Source organism: Mauremys mutica, chromosome 3 (assembly GCF_020497125.1).
Source record: "Mauremys mutica isolate MM-2020 ecotype Southern chromosome 3, ASM2049712v1, whole genome shotgun sequence".
NCBI lineage: Eukaryota > Metazoa > Chordata > Testudines > Geoemydidae > Mauremys > Mauremys mutica.
Window position 1 is genome coordinate 130126002 of NC_059074.1, and position 27425 is coordinate 130153426.

Genomic DNA, 27425 nt, shown 5'->3' on the forward strand with positions numbered 1-27425 from the left:
TAAGGTTTGCATGGTCTGAGCGCCGGCACCTCTAGGCTTGGCAGTACATAGCCCCTGCACCTCTGGGCTTGCTGCATCAGTTATGCATGTAAAAAAGTTGCTTCAGCCCCAGTACGTCCTCCATTACAAAGTCAGCACGGCCAATGCCTACATCTGAACCGCACCCACCCCTCCAAAGGCGAACCAGGGGGGCTGGTATTTAACTACATTATACATCCCGGATAATAATGGACCAGATTCAGTTATGTCCAACCTCCCACGCGGAGCAAGTGCCAGCTGCCGCCGCACGCCAGACCCACCCCAGCGTCACCTGAGACCACGGACCCCACCCCAGGCCCGCAACAAGCCTCGGGTCGGGCCAGTGCGCGCTCGCCCCGCTCCGAGGCCCTGCGTCCAGCCCCCGCGATGCAGCCACCCGCCGGGGGACCCTTCCTGGGCTGGGGCTCGCCCCGCTCCGACCCCGCCGCGCCCCGAACAACCGAGCCCGTTCCCGGCTCCTCCGGCCGCAGCTCGCTCACGCCTCTCACCCCCCCGCCCCGCTCCTCCTCACCCGGCCGCGGCTCCCCCAGTCCCCGCGCACACGTGCTTCCGCCCGGCTCGGCCCGTGGCCTTTGCCCTTCGCCCGCTCAAGGCGCCAGGCAGCGCTAGCCGAGCGCCGCGGCGAGGGCCTCCCATTGGGGGGATCCTCCACGCATGCGCCGTGGCGCCGCCCCAGCCCTCCTCGCTTTAGCTCGCTCTCTCTCTGTGTCAGTCAGTCATGGAGCGGCTGCCTCGAGCCGCGGCGGCGACGGAGGCAGCAGCGGCGGCAGCCAAGGAAGGCGGCGCGGGCTGCGCGCGCGCTGCGGAGAGCGGCGTCTCGCGCCGGCGGGCGCAGTGACAGCGCGAGCCCAGGATTCCGCCTTGTGCCCGCAGCAGGAGCCGCCGCCTGCGATGCTCAGTGAGTGGCCCCAGGGCGGAGCGCGCGAGCAGGCTGCCCCGTGCAACGCGCCCGGCAGCCGTCCCGGGCCCGGGGAGGGAGGGAGGCCTGGGCTGGGCGGCGGCGGCGGCGGCGCACACCGCGCCGGAGATGCAGCTGTGCCCGCCTGCACGGGGACGGGAACCAGCTGCCTGGCCTCCGCTCCCTGCAGCGGTGCAGCCCCAGCAACAGGGAGCGGGATGAGGATCCTCCCTGACCCTGCCTCCCCATCCGCTTCTCCTTTGCTCCCTCTTGTTTTTTATCTCCTTCCTCCCCAGCTTCCTGATTCCCCCCTGGCAGCTGCTGCCTTCTCTGCCCGTGGTTTCCCCCCTCTGTGCTCTGCACTGATTTTATTAGCCTGGGAGGGGGACTATCGAACTGATTCTGCCCTGAAAAGTGACCCTGTAAAAATGGCCCCGTGGGACTCCTTGATTATTGTGTTTCATTGATTCTAGGTCACAAGAGCTCAGCTTATATGTAGGAAAACCATAACTTTTGTAACTGCCACCCCTACAATCAGAGTCTGGGATCTGAAGATCAAGCTGGGGCTTTCCCTTTAATTTCATCAGAGCCAGTACTAAAGGCCCTGCAGGTCTAGTTCTGCCCTCAGCAACACCTGTGCAGCTCTACTGATGGCTAATCAGGTTGTCCAGGTGGCACTGCAGGCAAAAGTTGGTCTACAGAATCTCATGCTGTTGATGGTGCACAAGCATGAAAAAACCCAGCTTCGTTCCCAAGTTGTAGGGCTGGGAGTTATGAATGACTTTCTACTGAGCACATTTGATTTGGGCTCAGTGAGACATAGGGAACCACAAATTCCCACTCTTACAGAGTTGCCTTCCAAAATACACCTGCGGTGTAAAACTCAAGCTTTTCTTGTGTTACAAATAAATCCGGAAAGTGTTACAAATTCAGGATTTATTAACATTCTTTTTATGCTTATGCAAATGAAAAATTGGTTTTCACTTTCTGGTCTTTATGTGCTTGCTCATTGGTGTTTTGTTTGGGTTACAAACATTGTAAAGGAAATTTATTATTTAAAAATACTGTTTCAGTTGGGGGGGGGAATTCATGGAAATGGGTCTGTTACTCTAACTTTGTCTTTTACAAAATCTAATTTTGAAGTAAGATTTGACCCCACAGCTTCACTTTAAGGAAGGCAGGGATGTATTAGAATTTGAAAGGAGAGGGTGATCTGTTGTGAGCGGAAATAAAATAGATCAAGCTCGTGTGGAACACAGGAAATAAGGCAGACAAAGCTTGCCATTGAATCTCAATCTTGAAATTTCCTTCATGGGGTTGGTCAATCTTATTCTATGGACTGTGCCCAAAATGCAGGTCTGGTGTAAATGGACACAACTCCACTAAAACCACTGTTAAACAGCTGTCTTTATTTCTGAGCCCAAACTCCACTGTTGGGTAAGGGTATAATCTACTGCAGGTAGTTAAATTATTTTTTGTCAAGGTCCAAATTTCTTGGTCAAGGTCCAGACTCCAGAGAAACATTTTTCACACTTCAATAGTAATAATGATAATAAGTAAATAGAAAGATTTAACGATCTGTTTAAAAGCATCTGGTGATCCTGATTTGGCCCACAGTCTGCCTGCTGACTACCCCTGCTTACTGTTTCTACCATCTGGAATGCTTCTCCTATTTTGCTGAACCTCGTTAATTTCCATTTCAGTTTACAGTGTATCTTGTCTCACTTACCTGGACCTCTATTTCTGTTACTATATATGGGGGCACTTAAGTAGAATTTGAGCAAAAATTTAGAATTTGTAAAAAGTTTTTGAAGAACCCTAAGACTAGTAGAAATAATGCCATGAAATAATTTCTTTTTTTTTAATTTGACTGGAAGCAGTAGCTTTTAAGCAATTAAACATTATTTGTGACCCAAACATTGAAGTACTGAGAAGTTGAGAGAGAACAAGAGTAAACAAAAGTGGAATTGCCTAACAGCATAAGTAGTTAATTAGATTCTTCAAGTACAGTTCTCAGTTGTCAGTGACACAGGCAAAAATATTGGAAATAATTTTTTTTTAGCTGAGTCCATTTACTTCTATAAAGTGTTCTGGGATTACAGTTTATATGAAAGGCCCCATACAAAAATGAAGTTTTGCTATACTGCACGTGGACTCCAATTTTGGTGCCCCTCAGTAACAGAACATTGACCTGAAAGTGAGGGCTCAATTTGGGGATAAAAGGCAGTGATACTCTGCCTACAAGTCAATGCCTGACACTCACCATAGAATCTGCAGATGTTCAAAATATGATCAGAGGTGCTCGGCTGAACTGGTCAGGTTTGACTCTTCATATGGAGGCTTGGCTACACAGTTCTCAACAAAGGCAGAGGCCCCAGCTCCTGCAGTCATGTGATGAGTTCAAAATCTAAGCTGGCTTCTGAAAAGTTGTTACTAGCCCATTTGTATGTGAAGAAAAGCTTGAAAACATGGATGGAGCATAACTGCATTAGGGTCTGCCTGAGTCTGCAGGCAGCTTCCAGAAGGAGAAGCGACAACCACTGTAGCCAAGGAAGGTGCCCTTGGCCCCACACTAACCACCAAATCAGACTAGGTTCCTGTTGCTCTGGGGAAGGGGAGCTTGGCTTCGGTTCTATGGGATTGGCACCCCCTTTGGGGCTGAGGTATTCTCTGGGCTTCTGACTTGGGGGGGGGGGAAGCAAGTGTCGTTTTTCCACCTGCCACCCCCTCATGACACCAGAAGAAGATGATTTAATTCTGTGTAGACTGTGCAGCGCTTCATAACATGATCTTTCCTCTCCTTTCTTTCTTATTTTGATCAGCAGTAGATGAGTTAACAATGTTGACCTATTATCATTCCTGGCCACTTAAGTTGATGCCCCATTAAGAAGAATCAGGTAGCTCAGACCTCTGAGTGATTTTTCAGGCTTTGTGCAGACTCAGGCATTTCACATTTTAAAAACTTTCATCACAATCAGGAGAACAAAAGACTGTAAGTGAAAGTTGAGTTTTTAGAGAACAAGATGGCAGGTGGGGGGGGGGGGTGGAATAAAAATCTGGATCTCTGACCTGGTGTGATCTGGCCTAATGTGAACCCTGCTGACAGCATTCTGAAGGGCTGATTTTTTATGCTTATTTTGATATATTCTCTGCAATGTCCATCAAAATCACAGTATCTTTAGGAATATTGGTTTTGGCGCTTTGGGGCTTTTCTTCCTGTGTCTTTTACTGCAGATAATTTCCCTGCTTCCATTATAACACTCTTTAGTACTGAGGAGTCAGGTCCGATAGCCAGTGGAAGAACTGAGCTGCAGATAGCTGGAGCAAAAATACCTTTCCAGGAGAGAGGCCTTATTGGACCGCCACAGCACCTGTATCAGTAATGTCATGCATTTGCAATGTTTTAGGGGATTTGCTCAGTAGTAAACCATCTAAGCAGTTCCTGTTGGGTGACAAGAATTAAACAAAAGTGGAATTGCTAAGCAGCATAAGTAGTTAATTAGATTCTTTAAGTTCAGTTCTCAGTTGCCTGTGTTACCTATTTGGTAACTTTAAACCATCCTTTATCTACAGGGGGAAAAAAAGAAATCTTCTTAGGAGATGTCATTCCTAGTGTCAGTCCCAGTCCTGTTGCACGCAAGGGAGAGAGTGAAGAGGAGTAAGTGTTTTCCTGCAAATGTATAGAGCCCTGCAAATTCAGAGAGATCCACTTTATATTCACGGCTATTCGTGGACCATTTTTGCAGATCGGATGTGGATACAAATTTTTGTAACCATGCAGGGTTCTACAAATGTAAAAAGCTAGGGTTTCCTGTTCCCCCTAAAGCTCTGAAAAGTCCAAGCCTGAACGAGCTTCCAGTAACTGATCTGTATCGCAAGTCCTAATCTAATTGGTGTAACACAGGGTTTCTCAAACAGGGGTTGCCGCTTGTGTAGGGAAAGCCCCTCGTGGGCCAGGCCTGTGTGTTTACCTGCAGCAGCTCCCATTGGCTCAGAGCAGCGATCCGCGGCCAGTGGGAGCCACGATCGGACGGACCTGCAGACAGGGCAGGTAAACACACCAGCCCGGCCTGCCAGGCACTTTCTGTACACAAGCAGTGACCCCTGTTTGAGAAACCCTGGTCTAACATCCCTAAAATGCCCAATCCCTGTATATGAGGATTTGAGAGCCCTATTTAAACTCTTGACTTTCTCCCTTGCCTCAAACTTACCCTCTTCTCCATTAGTCACCTGCTTGATTCAGCAATTGCTGGTGAAGACTGAGCTCTGTTCCCCTCCAGCCCTCATGGCATTACCATTTTATAGGATCTGCTGGAGTTCAACACCTCTATGCCTCAATGTAATGAGTGATTCCCCTCACTCGTTACAGGCTTATGAATCAGCTGTATAAGAGAGCTGTACCCTAATGTGTGAGCATCTCTCCTTGATGCAGCTTCATGCTAGTTTTAGTAATGAAAAATAAGGCTATGATTAAAGCAAAAAAACAAGACTCTGATGGTTATGGGTTCTATTTTATATTGAACCACTGGTGTGGGGCTGGTATATACACAGTTTGTGCAATGATTTAACTAAATCAGTTTAGAAACATATGTAGTTAAATCAGTGCAATGCCCTTTTGTAGATGCACATATTTTGGATTAAGAGTGGTATTGTGATTTAGTTTAAGTTGGTTTAAAAAAAATGTAAAATAACTCAGTTTAAGGTACTCCATAATCTGAAATAAGAGCCTTTACAAGAGGGGGTTTCACAGATTTAATTAAATCTGTTTCTAAACTGATTTAGTTAAATTTGTGCACAGAGTATGCATCAATAAGGCCTTAGTGTGAGCTTGGGCGAGTCATTTATACATCAGTTATACTAGCTGCAGTATTGGATAAAATACGAGACTGCAACAAAACAGATTCTGAATCTGATTTAAGCGTCTCTGGGTGGGAGTTAGGGTTTGGAGTTCTCTGCATTCACTTTTTTGTTGACTTAAAAAGAATCCTATTATACCTCTCCCTTCTGCAGAGAAGTGTTAAAGATATCAGCAGAACTTACATTGATTTATATGATTTTATTAGCTCTTTTGAGTGGAGGAAGCTGTGGTTGAATCATACAATTTCTTCATTTTTCTTCAGTTGAAAAATGCACTTGTTTGTGGCCCCCCCACAATTGACTCACTTAGGTGAACAGATGGAAAACTTTTTAAACTTGTCCCCAGAGCAAATATGGCTTTGCAATAGCACAGGTCTCTTAATTCCACTATTGCTAAAATTTCATATCCACACCCACTTGGTACTTCAAGAAGAGCTAATTGTGTTAACTACTCCTGTAAACTGTAAAATGTGTGTGAGTATTAACAAAAGCTAAGCAACTGTCATGCTTTTTAAAAAGCTGTTAAAATCCTCTTGTTCTGTTTTTGGAGAGGACATCCTTAAAACTAATGTTGTCTGTCTGAGAACTGATGTACCTCATAAAACATAGTTGCTCAAACCAGAAAACATTAGTATTTATGGTAAATAAATGCAGGTCTTTTTGTAGTGGGAATGGGGACATAGGGTAGAGAGGTAGGAAGCAGACTTAATATTTAAGTTCTTTAGCTCGTTCTTCTAATAGAAGAAAATTGGCACTAATCCATATTTAATAAACCATATGTCCATGTTTGGTGTTTATTTCACTTAAAACTCTTAATTTCCCTAATCCCTAAATTTCTGAATAGAGTCTATGGCTTTTTGATTAAGTGTCATTAGTGGGCAAGGGGGATTCAAGTAACATCTGACCAATGTTCCGTTTGTCACAAACTATAGGCTGATGCAAGCAGATTCATTCTTTTATGGAGCTATGACACTTTTAGAAAATGTTTGCAAAATTCACTGATATTACAGTACTGCAAATAATTTCTAATTAACTTGTATTGCTTCTTTTGGAATAAGGATTGCCCAGAAAGATGTGTGGGAAAGAGGTGGCTAGGTAGGGGGAAGGCAAGGGAGAGAAGGGTGCAGGGAGTTCTGCTTCCTAACATTCCTATTACTTCAAAGGTAACTGGTCTTCCGGGGTTTTGCTGGAGGACCTCCTGGAAGTCCCAGAAGTTATATAATGTTAGCTCTTGCCTCTTAAACTTCATTTTAAAAAAAGTTTTTAGTTGTATGATTAAAAATCTGTTCCCTTCTTTGCTGATCAACTTTCATTCGTGTGATGATGTAATTTCACTGGTTTTACAGTCATCAGAGTCTTTTAAGGCTAAACAGGACTTGAATTTCTAATGTGAAAAAGCAAGTAGGAGAAACATGGCTTTCAGGCCCTCCCTATACATCACAATGAAAAAGGGGGTGAGGGAAAGGCACAAGCCAATTTAAAAAACAAACTTTGCAAATTACTTTTGCTACCTTAATAATGGATGTTCTTTTAGCTAAGTAAAATCTTTTGGCTAACCACTACCGTTTTCTCTTACTCTTTCAGTGTCTAGTTATGCTGAGGTATTCAGAGATGAGCACTTAAGGGTATCTCTCATACTTCAGTATCTAAAGAATCTGCCTTTGTGGTTGCTAGTATAATGGAAGTGTTGAGCCATTTGTTTTCAGTCAGGTTTAATGCAGATACTATGTTTATGGAAAAAGATACATAACCCACCTGTAAACCATATTTTTATGCACCATCTTTTTTTTTTCTTTTCTTTTGAGGTCATGAAACGCGTACGCACAGAACAGATTCAGATGGCAGTGTCCTGCTACCTCAAGCGCCGTCAGTATGTGGACTCGGAAGGTCCCCTAAAACAAGGGCTGAGGCTGTGTCAGACTGCTGAAGAGATGGCAGCTAATCTCACAGGTAAATTTTTCATGCATACTTATGGGAGGAGTAGGGGAAAATATGTAGTTTCTATATAGTAACTTTTTATTTTCAGAGGGAATATTTCAAATACTAAATTGGGAGGAGTTACAAACAGTAGTGGGGAAGATAAAATGTAAAGGGGCCTAGACCAGAAACGTGGTCAGAAGAATAAGATGATTAATGATAGAGAATCATAGAATCATAGACTTTAAGGTCAGAAGGGACCATTATGATCATATAGTCTGACCTCCTGCACAACGCAGGCCACAGAATCTCACCCACCCACTCCTGTATCAAACCTATGTCTGAGCCATTAATCCCATTGTTTTAAGTGGTACAGGTTCAGGTCTTATTCTAGATTGAAACGAAAAAGCAGTGTCAAAAAAGTAAGCTAATTAATCCGGTCAAATATTCTGAAACACCCATTTATGTTCTGTGGGAAGGAGAAACCTGGTGAGTACTGATGGTGAAAAAACCTAAGGGTGAAATTGTGTATGAATAGGAAAAGCCAGTACAACTTTGTGTTGCAGAAGCACAGAATCATATGAAATAAAAATAACAGGAACTGTTTCTTTCTCTGGGTAGTAGTTGTCATGTAGTTTTGAAAGACCCTTCCACATTCCTCAAAAGAACCCTGTAATGGCTGGAATGGAAAGTGTTTACATGCACCCTCTCTCTTTCCCTTCTAAGAGCTCCTGGATCTCTGCTACACTGTCTACTCCACCCACAACATATCCCCCTCCGCCCCAGGAACATATTTGTTTGTTTTTCAAACCATGTCTATGGCACTCTTCGCTGTAAAATCTGAAGGGGAGGGACACAACAGTCCACAAATATTGCAAGAATGTAAACACCAAAGGGTGGGGTGGGGGTTATAATGAAGGATGAAACTCATGTTTAAAGGTAAAAGAAAATATAGGCTGAATGTTCGGTGGGAGGAGGAGGAGTTTTCTGTTGGTGAGTTCTCAGCCTGTGGCAGCCTCCCAAGGGGGAGTGGTACACACTCTGTTTCTTGTGATACATACAGCTTGCCTGGACAAAATACTAGTTACTGCACAATCCTGCATTGGCAGGGAGATGGACTAGAAGATGATAAAATAGATCTTTTCCATTTCTAGAATAGACCCACCACAATACCGAAGCAGAGTGTAACATGCTGTGGGTAAATGGCAGGTTCAACTCTTTATAGACCTAAGAGAAATGATAATTGGTGCTTCTTTACAGCTTTTCATCTTCAAACCATTTTCAGACAATAGCTATAGCAGGGTTATAGTGGATCACAAATTGAATATGAGTCAACAATGTGATGCAGTTGTGAAAAGGGCTAATATGATTCTGGGTATATTAACAGGAGTGTTGTATGTAAGATACAGCGTGGTAATTGTCTCGCTCTGCTCAGCACTGGTAAGGCTTCAGCTGGTGTACTGTGTCCAGTTCTGGGCACCACATTTTAGGAAAGATGTGGAGAAACTATGGAAAGTCCAGAAAAGAGCAACAAAAATGATAAAAGATTTTGAAAACCTGACCTATGAGGAAAGGTTAAAAAACCTGGTCATATTTAGTCTTGAGAAAAGAAGACCAAGGGTTGATAAGTCTTCAGTTATGTTAAAGACTGTTAAAAGAGGTTGGTGATTGATTGTTCTCCATGACTGCTGAAGATAGGACAAGAAGTACTGAGCTTAATCTGCAGCAAGGGAGATTTGGATTAGATGTTAGGAAAAACTTTATAACTATAAGGATAGTTAAGATCTGGAAAAGGCTTCCAAGGAATCCCCATCATTGGAGGTTTTTAAGAACAGGTTGGACAAACACCTGTCAGGGATGGTCTAGGTTTACTTGATCCTGCCTCAGACATCTCAAGGTCTCTTTCAGTCCTCCATTTCTATGATTCCATGTAATCTTCACAACAAACCTGTGAAGTATTATTCTCATTTTAAATGGGATGCAACTGAAGTAAAAAGATGAAGTGATTTTGCTGAAAGCTGCAGTGGGAAAGAAGAAGGCATTGTAACAATGGGATTAGGACTCAGGAGCCATAATCTCAGTGGCATAAAGTCTGACAGTAGATGCTGGTGGGATTATGTTGGTGTTTGGAAATCTTACTATTTTGCATACAGATAAAAACCTAATTTAGATAAGAGAGTATGAATACCTGTATGTTTTTAACTGACCACCAAACACTGTAAATATTTCTGTTCATTAGTGTGTATCCTCCTGCCAGTTCAAGGATTTTGTTGCTGGTGATCCAGAACGCAGTGATCAGTTTTCATTAGATCCCAAACTCTGGGCAGTCAGTGGTCATTTGTTGAGGTGGTCACTATTAATTCATTTCAGACATGTTCAGTGGGAGCACAATGTGCATAAATTACAGCTCTCCAAATGAGAGCGAGCCTCTGGAAAGTTCTTTCTTCGTGACATAAAACAAATATAAAAATGGAAACTGGGCTGATCCAGACTATGGAGGTTGGATGGTCTTCCTGCAACATATCCTGACTATGGAGGTTGCCTTAGTCTAATTATCAGTCTTCAAGACCAACATCTAACTACAATAAAAAAGCCTCTGTTGAAATACTCTTGGAATAACTATTTTCATCACTTTTCCTAAAAATCTCCTGCTGACTTCCTAACAAAACCCACCCTGGCTTTTCCTGTTCAGTTGTTTCCCTGATTGTTTTTGCCATATTGTTTTCTAAACAACAATCCTTCCATTTAATTCTCTGGGTCATTTACTTCCTATTCTTGCTTATCTCCTGTACTGTGGTTTCTGTTCTTTCTAGATATATTTCATACTCTTTATTTGATTTATATACTTTTCCTTTTCTTTCCTATACTGGCACTTACTTTTTCCTTCTTCCTTCAGAATTGCTTTACCTCAGCCCATTCCAAATGTTTGATATGGTCACTATATCTCTCTAGCTATTTGTCTGTTTTAGGGCCTTCACTGCAGCGTTCAAACTGGGGAGCAGAACTTCCTCCCAGCTCATCTTCTGCCCCTTATGGGACCAGAAGCATAATGCGCAAGTGAACCTGCAGCAGGTTTTTCTAATACAGGTATATACATATACCTGTGGGTGAGGTAAATTGATAACTTTCTAACAGACAAATAAAAGTGTGAGAGTAGCCATCCTGTGTGTATCAGCTGAAGAGAACACTTTTGTTAGCCAAAATAGAACATTACAAGGGAGATCATCATTTCAGCTAGGATAGTTCCTTTCAATCTATTGGCAGGTCACATAACTGGCTTCATTTACAAGAACTGAAATCAGGAAACAGATGTTATCAATAGATGCTCTCATGGCCAATGGAGAGGGTGGGAGGGAAACTGTCCATGGTAGAACTGAAAGAAATGTATATACGCCCAAAATCTCTCTCTCTCTCTCTCTCTCTCTCTCTCTCTTTCAGAAGGAAAATACACCTGAAAATAGCTCTCCCTGCTCCAGACGAGTTTTTAGGGAGTGATTGAGTTCTTGATTCCTGTGTAAAATGTCAGAAGGGGAAGAGCTAGAATTCTAACTGCTTATAATTGGCTCATATGTAGTATCTGGTTACTGTTTGCATGATGGCAATGAGCATTGGAGGCATTGTTGAGAGAGCAAATCGCAACAACATAACTGCCCGATTAGCTTTTTCCCGAGTTAATTACTCAAAGGTAACACCCTTCTGTCTTACATGTAAGGTGATCTTCTTGGTTTTAAAAACTAAGTCAGTTACACAGGGCTAAGGGGAGATTTAGTGGTACTCAGTAGAGTGCACCTATGTGGTATGGGCAGAGTGGCAGATCACTCCCATTACCTATGGGAATGTCAAAATCAGGACCTATTGCCAAGGGTAGTGCTGGGGAAACTGGAACATCCTAAAGAGCTGACGCTAAATCTTTTCTTTAACCCTGTATAGAGATTTTTATTACGGAATAGCCATATTTGCGTACACGGGTGAGTCACATAAAAGGCAAGCTATTGGGTCTGCTACTGTTTGGGCTGTTCAGATGACTGATGCAGCTGACTTTGTAAACTGCTGTGCAATGCTTTTTTAGGTTAACTTGAGCAAAGTTTGTATATTATAGTTCTAATAGAGAATGTTGACTTTGTTGAGCCATAAGTCCAAGCACTAACAGAGAATCTGAACTGTAGGCATTAAGTGAGCCTAAAAAACGTTGTCTTTTAGAAATAGAAAAACAAATTTGAAGTCATTCAATAAATATATAGGTTTTTTCCTTTTTTGCCTCACCGCTAAGATTTTATGCAACACAGCATGCCTTCAGGACCTTGCTGTTTGCTTCTGCATGGAATTCCTACCAATTCTGAATTTCCAAAGTAGCTGGGTTATGGGAAAACAATCTTCCAACAGGGTTTAGACTTGTGTATTTAGGAAATAGGGGATTTGGGAGGGGTGAGATATTGTTATCCATGTGACTTCACTAGCACTGAGTTTGTTCACAGCGGGGGCTGCAGTTTTGCAGCTATCCTTATGCTCCTGCAGTTGAATTGAGCTCAGCTCTGGGAACCTGTAAACATGACCACTGCATGTCCCTAAGCTGATGGAAGATATGCCTATTTGTTATAAAGCAGGGGTGAGGGTAATGCTGAGGCACATGTGAATTTTGGCTCAACGCTATCTTCATTTCTTTCCAGTGGGACACAATAGGGGTAAGCTGGAGACTGGCCTTTCTCTCTTCAGCATGTGGAAACTGGCAACTTTGTTTATAGGCTTCCGGGCCTGTCTTATGAACGCTAGAGAGCAAGAGGGGGACCAGGATGAGGATTAGAAATAAAGAGACTGAGGAAGAAATTGAGGGGTTTGGATTGAAAACATATGGGGAGAAGGAGAGGATGTAGGAGAGTATAAACATGGATAAAAGAAGGGGAGTGAAGGAAAGAGGGAATGATAAAATTCATAACAAAGAAAAAGTATAGTAAAAAGAAAAAAAACAGGTGAGAAGGAAAAGCAAAAGAATCAAGACATTATTACAAATTTCAAAATTTACATTTTGACATTCAAAATGTAATAGTGTACAGATGTAGTCTGCTTAGTGTCACGGAGAGTTGTGTATAGGTGTAGGAGGTGGAAGATTTTGGTTTTCCTTCTTCTGATGGGGATCCCTTTTTTTGAATACTTCAAAGCTATCTTTACTAGAGTTAATATTTGATCTTTCTGAAAAACAATGTAATCTCTATTTTTTGGCCATGGCATGTATTTGTCAAAACAAAACTCCATTGGAAAGGTAGTCACAAGCACCACTACAAGGTCTTTTTCTTCCCTCCTGCAAATTATTCGATATTTTGTACATGTAGGCTGGTCGAAAGATACAGCTCAGATCAGTTGGTGGATACAGCTTTTCTATAACATGCTCTCATGTTGCTGTGGACTGCATAAGGATACATTTTGATAAAAACTAGGTATTTGAAAAAGTAAAGGTATGAATTTGTGGGCACTGATTCTTTAACGGGATTTCTAGACACTGCTGTAATACAGATAAGTAGTAATTGGTGAGCAGTCTCTATACTCAAGAAATCTGATTTAATATCCCCAATTGTAGAATTTATATTCTCTGGGAATTCCTCACTTCATGTGATAGATTCATTTGAGAGAGAAACACAAGTTTGCTTCAATAAGAATGATTTATTTTAGCACACACAGGGTTGTAGGATTGTGCTGAATTATCTAGTGGCAATCTAAAGGGATCTGTAACAATGTTTTGAGACCGAGAACTTTGTGCTTTATTTGAAAGTTAAACGGTGGGTAACTATTGTTTCTTGTCAAGCTTTCAGTACAGTACTTAATGTGTGCAACCTTTGTCCTTTTCCATTTTCCCTAATTTATGTAATTTTGGATTAATAGTTTGTCAAATGCCCTATGAGATAGTATCTAATGCTTTGCAGTACATGGCCCACATTCATCCTGAAATGTTGTCTCTTTGGTAGCATTTTGTTCAATTTTATGTTATGAATTTTGACTTTCAGATACAAATACCCTTGGATTCTAATTTTTTTTTATTCTCCCAGTCCAATCTGAATCTGGTTGTGCCAACGTAGTGTCTGCAGCTCCCTGCCTGGCAGAGCCACAGCAATATGAAGTGCAGTTTGGACGATTACGCAGTTTTCTCACAGGTAAGCAGCTGTGGGAGGAGGATAGCAGATTCTGGACAGGCAGTATACATTTTTAATTTTGTATAGTGTACAGTGTTAGCTCAAAGTCTTTAAAATTCCAAGAGACCTAAATCTGAAGTCCTGTAGCTTCAGTGAGTAAAGGGACTCCACCACTTACCTTTAAAAACAGGTAAAACAAATTAACATTTAAGATTACTGCAACTGAAAGATTAGAGAGAGAAATATTTCTCTTTTTCAGTATACCGGTATTTACTCTGTGCATTTGACTGCACTTTGTGCATAGTCAGTTTTGCTGTTTCCCTTCTCAGTCGGTCAGTTTACCCTTTATTGTTTGCGTGGATCTTCCATGCAGCAGCAGGAGAGTGGGAAAGACGTATAATTTTTTTTAAGAAATGAAAAAAGGAAGGTGTGATTGTAAAACATTAAAATTGGCAGATCATTTTAGAGGTAGATGTAGTGCTATTCTATTTCTGTTCTCGTTAGCTTTTCAGACATTGTGGTATCTGAATGCCTGAAGCTATTTTTAACTCATTTTTTCATTGCCTAGATCTTAAGGGGAACTGTGTTCCTTTAAATTTACCTGAGCATTGCTCCAAAGTTTTTTTTGGAACTAGAGGATGTGGGGAAGAAACCAACAATGCTGTCACTGTGTGCCCCCAACATAGAAAGAAAACTTGATCTTTCTAGAAAGGAAAAGACCCTTGGGGGGAGGGTAGGTGGCAGTAAAAAGTGGAGGGGCTTCTGGGGAAAGAAGTACAGAAGTGGCCAATCAAAGTGTGTGTGTGACTGCCAGCCTTCACGGCTGTGGGGAGAGCTCTATTGATTACAGTTATATTTAAGTTAGGATTAATATTCCTGCTGGAGTTGAGGAGAGTTAGTTGGGAAGATTTCCCATCACAGTATGTAATGTAGCTGGTCTGTAGACTTATCGTGACCATCAGTAATGCAATGATACCAAACTACTGCATGCTTTTATGATTTGGCGGGTGGAGATAGTTTTGAAAAGTGTTGACATTCTTTTCAGGATTGCAGGTAAACCTCATGTATTAGATGCGGGGTGCAGTTTTCTTAGCATCTTCTTGCTTGAGGCTCACAGGTGCCCTTTAAGACAGCCTTCAAGGCTCCAACTGTCAGCTGCTTTCCCCTTTCTATCCCCTTCTGTTTTGGTTTTGATCTTACCTGCTTGATCCCCTTCTGACTTGAACATTAACCTACTTTTGTATCTGCATCTATGATGTGTAACCTGCAGCCAGACAGCCAAATGAAGCTCACCAAGGGCTTGCTGTCTCTGTCTCCACTGGCACTGAAAAGCTGCTGTTGCACATTTCTTAGTAGTGCATTCCTGTAGGGCTCCTGCAGGTCCCATTCTCTCCCACCCCCATTCCTGCCAACTTGTAGCCTCTTCTCCAGTGAGGTCCTGCTCCTCTCAGCACTTCTGAGGCATGGGAATGGAACAGAGCACCATCTGGCAGCTTAGGATTTCAGAGTGTGCAAAGCACTAAGTGGTTGTGTATGACCTGGGAGAGAAGGGAGAAAGAATGCAGAGCGGGGAGAGGCTTACAAAAGGAGACAGAGAGAGGCAAAATGGCAGGATGGAAAGGAAAAAGTGTTGGAAGAATACATAGGTTCTTTTCCATTGTCTTTTCTCATTGATTTGAAAGGAAAGAGAAAATGATGTCTGGGAAGGCAAGAGGCAGAGAGAAATGGGAATAAAGAAATAAAAAGGGATGAAAAAGACCCACCTTTAAGGCTTTTAAAATATTTTGTTTCATTCATCTGAATGTATCATACACAAACGTTGAGGCTTGAGCTGCTGGTAAATTTCTGTTGTGGCCCTGTATGCTGCCACAGTGTGTGTGGCACTGCTTGGCACGCTACAGCTCCGTGCAGCCACTTGAATCCGGAAGGAAAACAGCCCCAAGAAGCTGGCTTAAAAAGGGGTGGAATTGTTACACTGTACCTTGAAGAAACTGTATCTGTGTATCCCAATCAGGTGTACATTACACTGTGTTCCAGAAATTACTGGTGGGATTTGTTTTGGCTAAAGAGAGAGAGCAGAGACAGAAATAAAACTGTGAAGCACAGCGTGTTGCAGTACGTTTTCAAAATAAACTGAGAGTATGTTCCTCTTCCTTCATTTGCGAATCAATTCCATGCATTTAAAAGCACCAAACGCAAGTTTTACTGGAGCTGGGAAAACCACTCAGTACAGGCCCAAATTAAAGTAGGTAAATAATTCTGTGTTAAACATTACGGAGGTCTTGTGTACAAATACATTTTTTAACATATCCTAATTTTAAAGTGCAATTATTTCAGTACATAAAGCATTTAAAATAGGAAAATTTTCTTCTAAATTCATAAAAGAAATGCCAGGAGTCATGTTGTTTATGGTGTGTATTTTAATAAATGGGCCTTAATTAAAAGTGCTGTTAGTAACAGAAGTAAGCTATTTCAAACTGAATTTTATGTTGACAGTCTCCCTCTTGCTGAGCTAAAAATGTATTTTAAATCAGAGATGCAATAGATTCTCTATTCCCCCTTTAGGGACACCAAGTATTTATTTAGAAACACCAACAGAAGGCTAGACATTTGTCCTCTAATGCCATTGAAAGCAGCTTGAAATAAATTTTTGATTTATGTTTCTAGCAGAAAATAGATTGAGAGAAACCAAAATGCTGCTTGTTGTTGTTTTGATTTAGATTCAGATTCCCAGCAAAGCCATGAAGTGATGCCTCTTCTGTATCCCCTTTTCGTCTACCTCCATCTTAACATGGTCCAAAATGGCCTAAAGAGTACAGTGGACAGTTTCTACAGTCGCTTCCATGGGATGTTCATGCAGAATGCCAGCCAGAAGGATATCATTGAGCAGTTGCAGACTACCCTGACTATTCAAGACATTCTGTCCAACTTCAAGCTCCGGGCATTTCTGGACAACAAGTATGTTATCCGCCTTCAAGAAGACAGCTACAACTACCTTCTCCGCTACCTCCAAAGTGACAACAACAATGCTCTTTGCAAGGTTCTTACCTTGCACATTCACCTGGATGTGCAGCCTGCCAAGAGGACGGACTACCAGCTATATGCCAGTGGCAGCTCCTCACGCAACGAGAGTAATGGCCTGGAAACAACAGACATGCCTGCTTCCATACTGCAGAATGAGGCAGCGCTGGATTTACTGCAGGACAGCATTAAACGAGTCAAGGACGGGCCTCCTTCACTAACCACCATTTGTTTCTATGCCTTCTATAACACAGAGCAGTTGCTGAACACAGCAGAGATCTCACCGGATAGCAAGCTGCTTGCTGCTGGGTTTGATAATTCTTGTGTAAAGCTGTGGAGCTTGCGATCCAGGAAGTTAAAATCTGAGCCCCATCTTGTAGACGTGTCGAGAATCCGCCTGGCTTGTGACATCGTGGATGAGGAGGTCTGAATATCCTTATTTTTCACCCTATACATTTTGGAATGTGTGTAGACTATTTATATAAGAAAGGCTAAAAGAAATGTTTTCTAACTTGGATGTGGGGATAGGGCTTCATGGAACGGGAGAGGAACTGTGAGGGCATTGAAAAGCTGAATGACCTTGAATCTGCTCCACCCCAATATGAAAGTCTTATGAGCTACTGCCATCCCTCTCTTCTCCTGCAGCAGCCCTTAATGCAGACAGCTGTGGGAGGATTTTATGTGGACAAGCTCAGGCAGCAGCCTGCCAGTCCTAGCTCCTTTTTTCCTGCTCCCTCTGTACTTCTCAGCCACTAGAACAGGGGTGAGCAAACTTTTTGGCGCGAGAGCCACATCTGGGTGGGGAAATTGCATGCAGGGCCATGAATGTAGGGCTAGGGCAGGGGGTGCAGTGTGCAGGCAGGGTCTCAGGGCAAGGGGTTGAGGTGGAGGAGGGGATTCGGGGGTGGGGGTGCGGAGTGTGGGAGGAGGCTCAGGGCAGGGGGTTGAGGTGCAGGAGGGGTGCAGCAAGGGGCTCAGGGCAGGGGTTGGGGTGCAGGAGGGGTGCAGGCTCCAGCCCGGTGCTGCTTACCTGGAGCGGCTGTGGGGTGGCAGCAGCGCACGCCAGGGCAGTCTCCCCGCCTGCCCTGACCCCACGCCGCTCCGGCACCACATCCCTGCAGGGGGTGGGCAGAGGGCTCCGCGTACTGCCTTTGCCTGCGGGTACTTCCCTCAAAGCTCCCATTGGCCATGGTTTCCCGTTCCCGGCCAATGGGAGCTGCGGGGGGCGGTGCCTGCAGGTGAGGGCAGTGCACAGAGCCCTCTGCCCCGCTTCCCCCAGGGGCCGCAGGGAAGTGGTGCCAGCCTCTTCTGGGAGTAGTGAGGGGCCCACGGTGCCCTGGGGGTGGCAATCCCGCGGGCTGGATCCAAAGCCCTGACGGGCCGGATCTGGCCCGTGGGCCATAGTTTGCCCACCCCTGCACTAGAACATATGCAACCTGGTATCATTGAACCACTAGTGGAGGCCCAACCCCAGAAGCACATAGCCATCCTGTGAGTGAGAGAGTGAGGCTGGATGGATAGCAGGAGTGAAACAAGAACAGTGAATAAGACAATACAAAGCAAAATTAACAGGGAAAACAAGATGACAAGGGGGAAAAAGGAGCTGACAGAAGAGGGTAGGAGATAGAAAATGGACAGAAAAAGAAGAGAGCAGAAGGGGGCTGGGCCTGGTGTGAGGAGTCATGGAAGTGGGAGCCATGCCCATTTCCCAAACTGTCTCCAGGGAGGCTCCATAAAGGTTGAGAAGCTGTGATTTAACTGATCAGTGGGTAAATGTTTAGTGTAGAGAAATTATGCAGAACTGTCTATATTAAGGAAACTGCACTGTAGAAATGTAAGAGACTTGCCAGTCTATCTTTGTAATGTTTGAGAGGAGAATGAGGCGTATGCCTTTGCATACCTGGTCTTCTCCCCAAGGCTTTGCTAGATGGCATCATCTAGTTTATTCCACATCTCTTTTAGTTAGTGCCAATTGCCCCATTTCTGCCCTCCGATTGCAGCCACCCACATGGCACCTTGCATCTGATTAGGAGATCAGGACTTGTGACTCTGACTTTCTTTAATCATCCTTCCAAGCAAGGCCTCCCTTATTCTTGTGTCCAGCAGCTTGCTGTGAGAACATCCTCTTGCTGCTGTTTTGCCATTTTGTGGTGTTCTTTAAAGAAAACCCAGTAGCATCTAGATCAGGGGTTGGCAACCTATGGCACGCGTGGGGGTTTCCGCCACCGGCTCCTGCCAGCCGGGGTTCTACCGCCCATCCCACTCAGCGCCCGCTGCTGGCCCGGGTGAAGGAACCCCAGGCTGGCAGCAGCTAAGACCCCGTCTGGCAGGAGCCGGTGGCCAGAACCCCAGAGCTGGGGGGGCTGAGCCGCTCAGTTGCTGCTCTGGGGTTCTGGCTGCTGGCCCCTTGCCAGCCGGGGTCCCCGCCGCAGCCCCACTCACCTTGCTTCCAGTTGGAGTTGAAGCGCAGGCCCCCTGCCAGACAGGGTCCAGGCCTCCTGCTCAGCCCTACCAGCCGCCAGCTCCACTCACCTCAGCTGCCGATCTGGGGTTTCAGCCGCTGACCTCCTGCCAGCCAGTTAACAACTGATCACTCAGAAGAAGCCTGTGTGCAGCTTAAAGTATCCAAATACGTCCCAGACATTGGAAAACTCAGCAAGGAAAAGCAAGGGCAAGGATCATACTAAACTGATAAGATCTGCATTTTAATTTAATTTTAAATAAAGTTTCTGAAATATTTTGAAACCCTTGTTTACTTTACATATAACCGTAGTTTGGTTATATAATATATAGACTTATAGAGAGATCTTCTAAAAAATGTTAAAATGTATTACTGGCACGCAATGCCTTAAATTAGAGTGTATAAATGAAGACTGGGCACACCACTCCGATCTAGATAGTAAGGGACTGTTTACTTCAGCATAGTAAAGAGAACTCCAAGCCCTAATTATGAGGAGTAGGGATTGTTTTGTTAGTCATCTTGGGGCAGACTTCCAGGCTTAGTAGCAATGTGGCTCAATACTCAGTACTACTTGAGTTAACCATTTCAGGTGGGTTTACAAATTGGTAGCTTAGGCTTTCCCAAGATCAGGATATGAACTACTTCCATCATAAGGTTCTGGGAGTCCATAGGACTTGTCACTTTGAATCAGTGCTGTGACAAATATGCAGGTCACCTCAGATTGCCTCTTGGCTTCAGGCTGCCCTATGCTATATACATTCCCTTGTTTACATATCTAACTTCTGAATAGCAAAACACTGCCAAGTTATTTGGCGTATATATTGCTTCTTGCTAGCAAGTGTTTACATACCTTTATATGTATTCTGAACTGGCTTTGGAAGTCTGGTGCAAATGGCTCTTGCTGATTATTTAACATTTGTGTCCATTGTAATATCTGCATACAAATTTAAAACAATATCTTGTCAAAAATTAGCACACGTCCAAGCAATTACTGCCCCACCACCTTCACCCACTGACCAAAAATACCCAACCATCCTGGTAGCAGGACCAAATGTAGGGAAAAACCTGGATGAACACACTTCTTACAACATGTCCTAATATTGCCAAATTCTGGGCTAGAAAGGGAAAAAAATATAGAATGGAGAGCCCATCAATGAGAATATGCTGCCACAGGCCTCCAGGAGTTCAAACTTGAGAACAGGCATTCAGATACAATTGGGATGGAGGCAATAAATACCTATATAGGCGGAGCAAGAGCATTCTGGCTGGTCACAGGTGCCATGGTGTGTGATAGTGAAAGGAAAGGCTATATCTGGGAGAGCTGTTCATGTATAAATGATCAGTACTGTGGAAAATATACAATACACAGGATAACTTAGATAAAAAGCACCTGGATGCTACAGCGATGGGTGCTGTAGAATAGCCTTTGATGCCTCACTTTGAAGATACAGGGTTTCTATATTGTCTTGTTTTTCTCCTCCCCCCCACCCCCACCCGCCCCACTCACTCCAGATACTTTTGGTTTTGGGGAGATTATTGCATATCCTTAGTGCCTGAAGTAATTTTCCTTCAACTTTGTTTCTAATTTGCAGTAAACTAAATGACTAAATTCAGTTTCTCATGATGTAAAATTGTAAGATTGCACCAATGTTCAATAGATCATTTGCCGTAACTGCACTGGTGACACTATCGGGTTTTTTGTACATCTCTGTGTATGAACAAAAAGAGAGGTTCAGATATTAAAATAATTCCCAGAGCATGAGTGTTACAGAAGTGCAGTTGCTTCTAGTTGGCACAACGCCCTAAAATTATTAGGGTCAAAAGGCTTTTAGCAGGTCTAACTTACAGGGCTGAAAACAAGTTCCTTATTCAGTGTAATGCCCCAACATGCTGGTGATGTCTCATCTCTGAAGAGTGCTGGAGGCTTGAGCCTGCCCTTTGGGATAAGGCAAGTCCATTGTCTTTATAATCACATGTGCTATAGGCTTTATATTAATATTCTCTCATTTAACTGTATACTCACAGTCCAATTGAATATGTGATTTTGCAGCTGTGCAAACAGCCTCATAATTGTCCTCTTTGCAAGGTTGCCATGTAAGTGTCTAGGACTACATAAATCAACAGCAAAAAATGCTGCATTTTGTTCCAAGCTGTAGGAGTGGCTGCTCCTAAACTCCGATGTGAAGTCAGACTCAGCTCTACTTAAATTCTGCTCTGAAGATACTGAGTGGCAGGGGGCATATGAGTGGAAGAGAGGGGTTAGGGTACCAGGCGGGAGGAATACTGGAGGAAGCAGCCTGAAGACTGTCCTTCAGAGCCTCTTCTCTAGCAGAGGGTAGAGGCTCTTCAAAGCAAGCACCTTCCCCTGCTGTGCAGCTATATGCAGGAATTGGGCTTCCCGCTTGAAAACCTTAGGAGCTCTGCAGAACAAGAGAGAGATTGTAGGTGTCTAGGATAATCTGCTGGTGCAGGGATGGGGTGGAAGAATGAAATACTGCCTGGCCCCAGCATTGTTCCCACTAAAGATCTTGAGGCCTGGCTCATTTCCTAACTGTTACTGGGCAGAAGGGTATAGGGCTGGGTTTGGCCCTTTTTCCCAACATGTGACTGGGATGAAAGGGTTTTGAGGATGAAATTTTTGTCATTTTAAAAAAGAGTAACTTCAGTGACTTTATATAAATGTTCCCAAAATTAATAAAAACAGACTGGATCAAGGGACAATACTAAAAATAAAAAATTGCTCTGTGGGAGAAAATAGTTCTTTATTGTCTCTGCGTGCGTGTGCGTGTGTGCGCACACGCATGCTCATATTTACACACACACCTAATCACCTCCTGTTAGTTTCAGGCAATATACCACAGCCTTAATTGTTTTCTTCCCCAAGTGTTGGTTGCTGTTGCCCTCTGTGTGCATGTATGTCTGCAGGGAACCAAGAGTCTCTGCTATTCTGCCTGTCCTTTAGCCTGCTTTTTGGGTCCTTCTCAAGTACCTGCATCTGCTGCTCATAGCTTTTCCAAGTAGTGGCAGAGTGAAATTAAATCACCATGATTCTTGTTAGTTTAACTACTTCCCACAGAGGTATAAACAGCAGCAGTGAAACTTACCAGGGTTAAATTGTCACACAGCAGCTGTTGTAAGAGAAAGATTTGAGCATCAGCAGGGGCACATTAAGCTCTCTGTAGACTCAGGAAGATGACACTGCACTGGTTCACATTTGAAAGGTAACCTTTGCAACCAAAAGGGCTTTAGAAATAAAAACACTTCAGTTCTGTAGAACTTTACTTGTCTGGGATTTTTTTTTTCTAAGATCTCGTACCAGAGATTATGACATTCGGAAAGTTTTTAATACTTTCTTTTAAAAAAAAATAAAAAATTCCAGACCGTATTGTACAAATAATAAAATACAATTGTTAATGCATGTAGTTGGCTTGTAAAAGGGTAGTGTTTTGCATATTGAAATGTGAGGAAACAAATTGTTCACACTGCTCTAACCTGCAGTAGTAACTGCTTTGGAAGGGATGATTGATATTCTCAGTAATGCTCAATGCTATCATATATCCAAGAAAAGTATGTATTATCACATTTCATGCCTGGAACAGTAATTCTGAAAAATTACTAAAGGAGAATGGATACCCCCACCCCCACAATTGATGACAGCACAGTCCTAATTCTGTTACTGTTCTAACTGCTACAAAGAGTCAAGAGAAGAGAAAAAACAAAAAAGATAAAAGGTTTAGAAAATGAGGAAAGGTTGAAAAAACTGGGCATGTTTAGTCTTGAGGAAAGAAGACCGAGGGGCGACCTGATAAGTCTTCCAATATGTTAAGGACTGTTACACAGAGGATGGTGATCAATTGATCTCCATGTCCACTGAAGGTAGGACGAGAAGTAATAGGCTTAATCTGCAGCAAAGAGATTTAAATTTAGATATTAGGAAAAACTTTCTAACTATAAGGGAAGTTAAGCTCTGGAATAGGCTTCCAGGGGAAAGTTGGAAGCATTTAAAAACAAGTTTGACAAACACCTGTCAGAGATGGTTTAGGTTTACTTGGTCCTGCCACAGTGCAGGGGGCTGGACTTGAGAACTTCTTGAGGTCCCTTTCAACCATAAATTTCTATAATTCTGTGAAATACTCAACTAAAATAAAAATGGAGTGTAGAAAGTTCTTTGTGGTTAGCATTTCCTGTGTGACACTGGAAACAAAAGAATGGAACTCAGTCCTCAACCAATGGTAGATTTGTGGTCTGTGAATATCTGGGTGCATTTTTTTGAGTACAGAAGAAGGTTACTGGAATACGAGACAGCTTCTGAGCAGAAGAGAGGTTACACATGCTTGCTGACTGTCTAGAAATCATAATTTATTGGGAGGGCATAAAACTAAAATTCTGGATTTATGTAAATTACTAAAACTGCACTGTAAAATAAGGAACCTCAGTGGGCTTTTATTGGCAACTTTGTCAGGAATCATAGGTCAACAACTGATTGACATAACATGCTGCAGATTGCAAGCCCTCACCTTTAATATATGGAGATGTGGCTTACAGACAGTGCAGGCTCCAGCAAGCAATGCTACATCCAGGGCAGAGGAGGACAGTTGGCTAAAAATGGAGCTTTGCGTGTTAGAACCTGTAGTCTCTGTGCCACACCCCCATAGTAGAGATTCGATTGTTGTAAACCATATCATGAAATTCCCGTGAGTGCTGCTTTGATGAAGGAAAGATTTGTGACTTTATATTTCTATTCACATCTGGGGGAGGAGGAAATGCATAGTAGCATTGCTTTCAATTGCCCTTCATTTCTTTTAATCTGCTGCATCTTTTTTCTGCTAGAAGTCTGGGTTTCTTTTATCCAGAGCGACATTAATTTCCAATAATGACTACACCAAAGCATTGGGTGCCAAAATCTGTTTCCACACTACTGCCAAGAGCTTAGTAGAGAGTGAATAGGAAGTTACCAAATGAGTTTAGCAAGTGTGCAAAGGAGGAGAAATTTGGAAAAGAATACATCTTAAAATAGCCTGTCTTGTCTATTTTAATAGAATCTCAGGTCCTGTCTACACAGGGCACTCAGGAAAATTAAACCAAATTAAATAAAGATGTGACTTTAGAGTGGATAACTAAACCACATTAAATTCTTATGTGGAATTCTTATTCAGAATTGAAGTGGCCTTAACTTGGTTTATGCAGTGTTGTTGTGGCCATGTTGGTCCCCAATAAAGACATTACCTCACACACCTTGTCTCTTTAATTCATTTTAGTTTAATTCACTTTGAAAGTGGATTAAGATAAACCAAATTAAGGCCACTTTGATTCTGAATAAGAGTATCCCCACAGGGTTTTTAGTGTGGTTTAACTAATCCACTTTATAAATTAATTTGGATTAACTTTCCTGTGTCTCCCCATGTAGACAAACCCTGAATTTAAGGTTCCTTCAGAGATGGGGAATGGGGGTATGGAAAGTGAAGATAAAACCAAAACTCTTTCAGCATGTCTGCATAAGATCCAGCATGGAGCAAACATGCTTGAGAAGTGGACATTGCTATGTTACACAGAATGGACATCTATAACTCTACCACTAGTTCTCCCTTTTTTGGCAGTGGCAAAGGAGAGGATCCTCTGAGATCACTCCAGCCTGGTTCTCACTTGTTGCTTCTTGTTGAACAAATAAATATGCTCTTTTGTTTTCTGCGCTGTCCAGGAGGAAGATGACAACAATGTAGGCACAGAAATGAAGATACTGAGAGGACATTGTGGACCGGTGTATAGCACGAGGTTCCTATCGGACAGTTCGGGACTCTTATCTTGTTCTGAGGACATGTCCATCAGATACTGGGACCTTGGAAGTTTTACAAACACTGTGTTGTACCAAGGGCATGCCTACCCTGTCTGGGATTTGGACATAAGTCCTTGGAGCCTGTACTTTGCCAGTGGTTCCCATGACCGCACAGCAAGACTTTGGTCATTCGATCGGACATATCCACTGCGAATATACGCGGGCCACTTAGCAGATGTGGACTGTGTAAAGTTTCACCCCAATTCGAACTACTTGGCCACAGGATCCACAGACAAAACTGTGCGCTTATGGAGTACTCAGCAGGGGAACTCTGTGCGCCTCTTCACAGGTCACCGTGGCCCTGTGCTAGCACTTGCATTTTCTCCCAATGGTAAGTATCTGGCTTCAGCAGGAGAAGACCAGCGGTTAAAGCTGTGGGACTTGGCATCTGGCACACTTTACAAAGAACTGAGGGGGCACACGGACAATATAACCAGCCTTACTTTTAGCCCCGACAGTAGTTTGATTGCCTCTGCATCGATGGACAATTCTATTCGGGTTTGGGACATTCGGAACACATACTGCAATGCCCCTGCAGATGGTTCTTCCAATGAACTGGTTGGTGTATATACCGGACAGATGAATAGTGTACTGAGTGTACAATTTATGGCCTGTAACCTTCTTCTGGTGACTGGAATTGCACAAGAAAATCAGGAACATTAATTTTTTTAGGGAGGTGGGTGGGGGTATTGAATGCCAGAGTCCATTACCAGCTAAGATTAAATTACTGACTGTGAAACACTTTCTTCCTCTCTCCCATTAGCAGACGTGTTCAGAATGATGCAAATATTTTCAAATGGCTTTCCCATAAAAGGACCTATACTGTTGAACAGAGAGAGAGGAAGAGGGAATGGCAGAAAACTTTAACCTAGTCTGATACTGGTAGGGCAGAGGAAGAGGGGAAGAGAGCCTGTTGTTCAGTAGCTTGGGACAGCCAAAAACCTAGTCCAGACAAGTGAAATTATCAACTGGACAAGCTGCTGACCTGCACTTAAATACTCTGTATTGACTGATGGGCATATCCTACAGCGCTATTAGCGGAGGCATGAGTGCGCTCGCATATGTGTAACTACTGGCCCAGTTGGCTTTTCTCTTTTTCTGGTATTGCAGAGGACCAGAATTTAAGACCCTTATATTAAAAGAAAATGGCTATTTACAGTAATGGTCCCAATCACTACAGCTCACAATAGCACTACTGAAGTGTTTTGGACTAATAATGTAAAAAAAATCGCCTTTTTTAGTAAGGGGAGGGAAATCTGATGCAACAGCCCATCTCTGCATTATCATTTGGGTTAAATTCTTGGCACTGCCTATGAGATTTGTAACTCTTCCTGGTCCAGGAATTTGGGATTTTCCAAATCTTGTTGCACTGTATTTTGGAGGTGGAGGGAGTAGGCAAGAGTGGTGATTTGAGGGTGATTAATAACTCACCCTGGCTGGAGAAGAGTGTGAGAGCCTGATGGAACTTAACAGCAGAAACTTGGCCTTGTCATAGGAAAGGGTCATGTCTGCACCTCACCAAAAATATTTCAGCAAATGGAAGTTGGCAGTCTTTGGAGGATGGGAAGGGGACACATGAAATGGAAAATAGTATTACTAAATTATTGTGCATACACAGAGGCAGCTTTGCCAGTGTTGGATTTTTCTCAAAATGTTGCAATATCAATTGTATGAACTTTGTGAAAGAAATAGTCAGCATTTAAAATCAGGATCTGAGGAGGATGCAAGTCCTAATTTGTCATTTGAAGAGAAGATTAAATACTTCTGCTTTCTGGAAAGAGTTATTTTGTATTTTGTTTTCTATTAAAAGCATTTAGTTTAAAAAAAAAAAAAAAAGCATAAGTCTCTTTGTGGGGAATTTAGGGTTGCGCTGATTTGTGTGGAAGGTGAAGGCAGGTTCATTGGTTGGGTTACATCTCAATACACTTTGCAGCAAGGAGAGTTGATGCTTGTTGTTGGTTATGCTATACTAGTGCCCCCATAACAGAACTAACCTTGATGGCAAGTAATGGAGTAGAACTGCCGCTAAAGGAACTCAAGTGCGGGATACCATAATTTTTCTCCTGAGATGTCTTGTCTTACACATCTCACATCCCCCTCAGTTTAAATTACCTGAAACTTAAATGTTTATAATTATTTTACATTTTTTGAGCAGCAAAATAAGGGCATGACCAAAATGTCTTTGGAGAAAATACTGTCACTATTAAAATGCTGATTGTCTCTGATATACCCTTAAATGTTATGGACTGTGAGTGGGATTCCCCCTTTCAGATCAAA

At 43.0% G+C, this 27425-nt stretch overlaps 1 protein-coding gene across 4 annotated transcripts; it reads left to right on the forward strand.

Annotated features, from left to right (window-relative positions):
• The first annotated feature begins 732 nt into the window (after window positions 1-732).
• TAF5L (TATA-box binding protein associated factor 5 like) lies at window positions 733-26965 on the forward strand. 4 transcript variants are annotated; one of them, XM_045010373.1, is made up of 6 exons: window positions 735-937; window positions 4511-4595; window positions 7600-7744; window positions 13750-13854; window positions 16554-17278; window positions 25014-26965. In XM_045010373.1, the coding sequence occupies exons 3-6, from the start codon at window positions 7603-7605 to the stop codon at window positions 25809-25811; spliced, it is 1770 nt and encodes a 589-aa protein (XP_044866308.1). In that variant the 5' UTR covers window positions 735-937; window positions 4511-4595; window positions 7600-7602; the 3' UTR covers window positions 25812-26965. The 4 variants fall into 4 exon arrangements, with proteins under 4 accessions (XP_044866310.1, XP_044866308.1, XP_044866307.1 ...); XM_045010372.1 differs by lacking the exon at window positions 4511-4595 and having other exon boundaries at window positions 25014-26964; XM_045010374.1 differs by lacking the exons at window positions 735-937; window positions 4511-4595 and adding an exon at window positions 3814-3940.
• Window positions 26966-27425: the final 460 nt, after the last annotated feature.